General features: G+C 54.2%; 1 protein-coding gene across 1 annotated transcript in view; it reads left to right on the top strand.

The window, feature by feature from the left end:
• The first annotated feature begins 6 nt into the window (after positions 1-6).
• P3H3 (prolyl 3-hydroxylase 3) overlaps positions 7-4,771 on the top strand; it is a 9,310-nt gene continuing 4,545 nt past the window's right edge. Inside the window, exons 1-9 of the mRNA XM_011365940.2 lie at positions 7-31; positions 962-1,114; positions 1,470-1,671; positions 1,755-1,886; positions 2,366-2,502; positions 2,932-3,021; positions 3,269-3,321; positions 3,454-3,521; positions 3,662-3,786. Coding sequence (XP_011364242.2) covers positions 1,031-1,114; positions 1,470-1,671; positions 1,755-1,886; positions 2,366-2,502; positions 2,932-3,021; positions 3,269-3,321; positions 3,454-3,521; positions 3,662-3,786 — 891 coding nt within the window. The 5' untranslated portion in view covers positions 7-31; positions 962-1,030. The remainder of the gene's footprint in view (positions 32-961; positions 1,115-1,469; positions 1,672-1,754; positions 1,887-2,365; positions 2,503-2,931; positions 3,022-3,268; positions 3,322-3,453; positions 3,522-3,661; positions 3,787-4,771) is intronic.

Raw genomic sequence — 4,771 nt, 5'->3', positions numbered from 1 at the left:
CTACAACTACCTGCAGAGGGCCTACTACCAGGTGCGCCAGCCGCCCAGGCCGTTTGCGGGGTCCTGACCCGATCCACGTCGCTGTCCTACTTTCGCTCCCCAGGAGGGGGAGGAATGCCAGTACCAGGGCTCGGGTGGGGCGGTGGGGGGCGGTCGACGGCCCTCTCCTTTAGATAGACCCTTACAAAATCACATCCAGTATCCGCTGAAGTCGTAGAGAGACAGCTTCAGGGAGAGTGCGAGCAAAGTTGGAATGGGGGGCGGGGAGGGGTCACGAAGCCGGGTAGAAGTAGATCGAAGCTGGGGGGCGGGGGGGGAGGGCTGAAATCTTAGCCGGTCTTACTACGTGAGAGTGAGTGCCGCCTCTTCCTTGGGATGAAGCGGAGCGGGTAGGGGGCGAAACCCGCCACTGGACGGGAAGTATGTGGTGGGCCGGGTGAGCGAGGGGGCAGAAGGGAGCTTCAGGAGGCTCAAAGGAGTGGGGCCATGCTGCGGGCTGGGTGTCTGGGGGTGACAGAGGAGGGGTGACAGTGGACACTGCGCAGCTACTGGAACAGTAGCTGTTGTCTACGTGGCTGGGGGTGGGGGGATTGCTGGTCACACACCTCAGCTCAGGGTCCTAGAGACCTGCGGGTTTTGCTGGTCACTCAGGTCTCCCCCGTTTACCACCTCACTTAGGCATCACTTTCACCTTCTCTCCCAAACCGAGGCCTCTCTATTCGTATCCTATCGACTCCAAAGTCTTCAGACCCCTTGCCCTAGCTGCCAAACTTCTGAGAGCCCCAACATACTGGTGTCTAGGGAGATTGAGAGGTAGGCAGTTCTGACAAGTCTCTCAGAAAGCTCTGAAGCAGACCCAGGTGTGTGCTTCTTGGGAGGTGGGGAGAGGGGAAAGGCTGGCGAAGGGCAGAGTCTGACACCCCCACCTCAGGGCACTGACTCCCCCCTTCCTGCTTCTCAGCTGAAGAAGTTGGACCTAGCAGCAGCTGCAGCCCACACCTTCTTTGTAGCAAACCCCACACACCTTCAGATGCGAGAGGATATAGCCAAGTACAGACGTATGTCCAAGATTCAGCCACAGAGCTTCCGGGACCTGGAGACGCCCCCATACTGGGTGAGACCTTCAGCAGGATCCCTGACCCACCCCCAGCTGTTTACTAGCAGAATCCACAGGCCTCCCTGGACTGTGGCCCTATGTATCTTGGGCATCAGGAGATCTGGGAACTGTCCTCTGACCCTGGATGGAGAGTCCTTCCTTGGGACTTGGTTTTCTTCCTGAGGATACCTAAAGTCCCCTGTTATAACATTCCGATTCTGAGGCCCACTCCTGTCTTCCCCAGGGTGAAGTGAGACCTGCACTCCATGCCTCAAATGAGACTAACACCCTTCCCCTTCTTTTTACCTCTGGATCTTGTTTGGCACTCCCTCCCCCAGGATCTCAGGTGACTGACCACTCCCCTCTCCAATAGGCAGCCTATGACTCTGGCCTAGAGCTACTGGGGCGCCAGGAGACAGGACTGGCACTGCCCAGGCTTGAGGAAGCCCTGCAGGAGAGCCTGTCCCAGATAGAGAGTTGCCGGGCTGACTGTGAGGGGCCTGAGGAGCAGCAAAGGGAGGAAGAAGAGGAGGAAGGAACTGGGAGCAAGGGGGGCCTCTATGAGGCCATTGCAGGTAAAGAGCTGGGAGAGTGAAGGGTACCTGGTACCAGGGGGAAGAACATGACAAACTGAGTGACTTGAGTGTGTCCTCTGCAGGGCACTGGATTCGGGTCCTGCAATGCCGGCAGCGCTGTGTGGGGGACACAGCTACACGGCCTGGTCGCATGTTCCCTGTCCCTGACTTCCTTCCCAACCAGCTGAAGAGGCTGCACGAGGCCCATGCTCAGGGTCAGTTGGGGAAGAGTGAGCCCTTGGGGGTGTCGGGTTGGAAACAGGGAAGGGAAGTTTTGTCTCTGATGGTATCCTGAGCCCTGTCTCTCCATCCCTCCCATCTGTGTCTGGACCTGTAGTTGGTCAGGGCTCCATGGGGACCATCACTTCCGGAGGACTTTATCTTGCTTTCCTTTGGCGCCATTGTAGAAAGTTCGGGAGATGGGTCACAGGGCTCCTTCTCAACTTCCTTTATTCTCTCCTCTCTTCCTCCCCTTTGAACTCTGCACATTCAGCTCAGGTATGTTTGAGTAAGCTTTGGAAAGAAGCAGTAGTGAAGAAGCATGTCTGCCAGGGAATGGGGCCTTTGGAGTTGATTGGCATTGGGAGACTACCTTTTCCCGGTCTGGTTCTGACCTATCATTGCCGCCTCTGCCCAGGGAACAAGGCTATTCTCAGTCTCTATACCCCACCCTACTCTATTGTTCCGTCTCCAGTGGGGAATCTGTCCCAGGCGATGGAAAATGTCCTGAGTGTCCTGCTCTTCTACCCGGAGGACGAGGCTGCCAAGGAAGCTCTTAACCGGTACCAGACTCAGCTTGGGGAGCCAAGACCGGGCCTCGGGCCAAGAGAGGTAACCCCACATACTCTTACCCCGTGAGGTAGCCCTAAATCAAACAAGTACACCTGAGCAGTAACCTGGATCTCACCCCCCATTTTTGCCTAAACACTCTAGTCACGAGAGGCCACCCCAAGTCCAGTATTGACTTGTCTCCAATCCCCACTCCCCACTTCAGACACTACTTCTGAGTCCAAACGCCAGCTCATCCCTCTTCTCTTAACCTCATCCCTGCCTGCCTCCACCCTATGTACACACTTCTCCCCCAGTTTGAGCCCAGATGCCTTGAAGCTGCTGAGTTGAATAAAGAGGCACGATGAAGTGTTTCAGAAGCATGCAGGCTGTCCTCCAGAACTTGGGGCTGCCCTCCTCTCCTCCAGCCTTAACGTCCGTGCCCCACCGAACTTCTCCTTGTCTCACCCCCTGCTATCCACCCCACCTTAGGACATTCGGCGCTTCGTCTTTCGATCCCTTGGAGAGAAGAGACAGCTCTACTATGCCATGGAGCACCTGGGGACCAGCTTCAAGGATCCTGTGAGTAACTCCACTTCTCTCCATCCCACTTCCATGTATAAAGCTCTTAAAATAGCACCTGGCAAGTAGTAAGGGTTTTTTTTGTTGTTGTTATTATTCTTATTATTACAGAGTTTGGCCCAGTTCCCAGGGCTTTTCACACCTTGCTCTCTGGAAGCAGGAGAACCTTCATGTGGTAGTTCAGAGTCTAATGTCAGGGATCGGGGCTGGACTTGGTGGGTGATGGCGCTTTTCTTGACTGTTCTAGGATCCCTGGACCCCAGCAGCTTTCATCCCTGAGACACTTAGAGAAAAGCTCAGGTAGGTGATGCCTGTGGCGGGAGGGGCCTGCCTGAGCTGGAGGGTGATGGAAGGGGTCCTAGGAGGCTGGGTCTGGGGAACATGGGTCTGGACTGGTCTGTGCATCCACTGAGCATGTCTCTCACCCCTGAGAGAGGATCAAGAGCAGCGGTCTTGGGACCATGAGCCTCCGCAGCAGAAGCCCTTGACTTATTGGAAAGGTAAGTTCCTGGGAGAGTGAGTAGAAGGCAGGAGCCTGGAGGATCTGGGACCTGCCATCCGAGGCCTGCCAGCTGGGGCTACTGCGGGACTTACCTTCAGGGGACCCTCAACTCCCTCTGACTTATCCCTTCCCCTACAGATGTCCTTCTCCTAGAGGGAGTAACCCTGACCCAGGATGCAAGACAGCTGAATGGGTCTGAGCGAGCAGTGTTGGATGGTCTGCTCACCCCAGCTGAGTGTGGGGTGCTGCTGCAGCTGGCCAAGGTAAGAAGACCCGTGAGTAGGTGGCATAGTTGGCTAGTGAGGAGCCCTCAGGCGCGGCTGCCTGCTTCCTTGCTCTTGGCTTGCCCCATGTTCTGTCCCCTTTGATTCTCCAGTGGGGACTGGGCCTGCCACTGCCTCACTTCTGTGGACAAGTTAATTTTTCTCTCAACTTAGAGGGCATGGGGTGGACATTCTGTACAAAGAAATTTTGCTAGAAATTGATAGGAAGAACAAAACAAAACAAAAAACATAAAAGCATAAAAAAGTGTGAGTCTGCAGGTGTAGATTCCTTGGAATGTTGTTGTGGCCTGGCTGATGGCTCGCTGGATACACAGGCCTCTTTTCCCACCCGTTGCATCCCCTCCTACTTGGGGTTGAATGAGCCATATTCACCACAATGAGTCTGACATTTTTGAAGCTTCAGTCCTCATTCTAGGCTAGTGTTCCTTCAACACACACTCTTTGAGTGCCTGCTCTGTATGCAAAGCTTCTAGGTTCCAGGGAGAGGTAGGTGAACCCTGCATTCGGGAGCTCCCTGTAGAGAGAAGGAATCATATGTGGAGACGCATAATTAGAGCCGCTGCCCTAAGTTTGCTAAAAGAAGTACCTACCTCATACTCTTCCAAATAGAAGTACCGAAATGCAAGGTCATAGGAGGCTTGGGTTAGGGGGTGGCATTTGAGATCCATCTTAAGGATGAGTTAACCAGGCAGAGAATGGGAAGAGAGTCAGGCTGTGAGGGAGAAGAACAATGTGTATTCTGGAAACTGCAGTGGAACACAGGGGTTAAGGGCATGGGCCAGCCCCCGCAGTGACTACCTGTGTGACCTTGGGCAATGTATTTTAACATCTATGAATCTAATTTTCTCATCTATAAAATGGAGCCAGAACAGTGGTTTCTTCATAGGGTCGTTGTAAGGATTAAATGAGTTAGTACATGGTAAAGGTCTTAGAAGAGTATAGAAAGTGCTCAGTATTAGCTGTC

The sequence above is a fragment of the Pteropus vampyrus genome, unplaced genomic scaffold (assembly GCF_000151845.1).
Source record: "Pteropus vampyrus isolate Shadow unplaced genomic scaffold, Pvam_2.0 Scaffold116, whole genome shotgun sequence".
Taxonomy (NCBI): Eukaryota; Metazoa; Chordata; class Mammalia; order Chiroptera; family Pteropodidae; genus Pteropus; species Pteropus vampyrus.
This window is presented reverse-complemented; position numbering and strand designations above follow the sequence as displayed.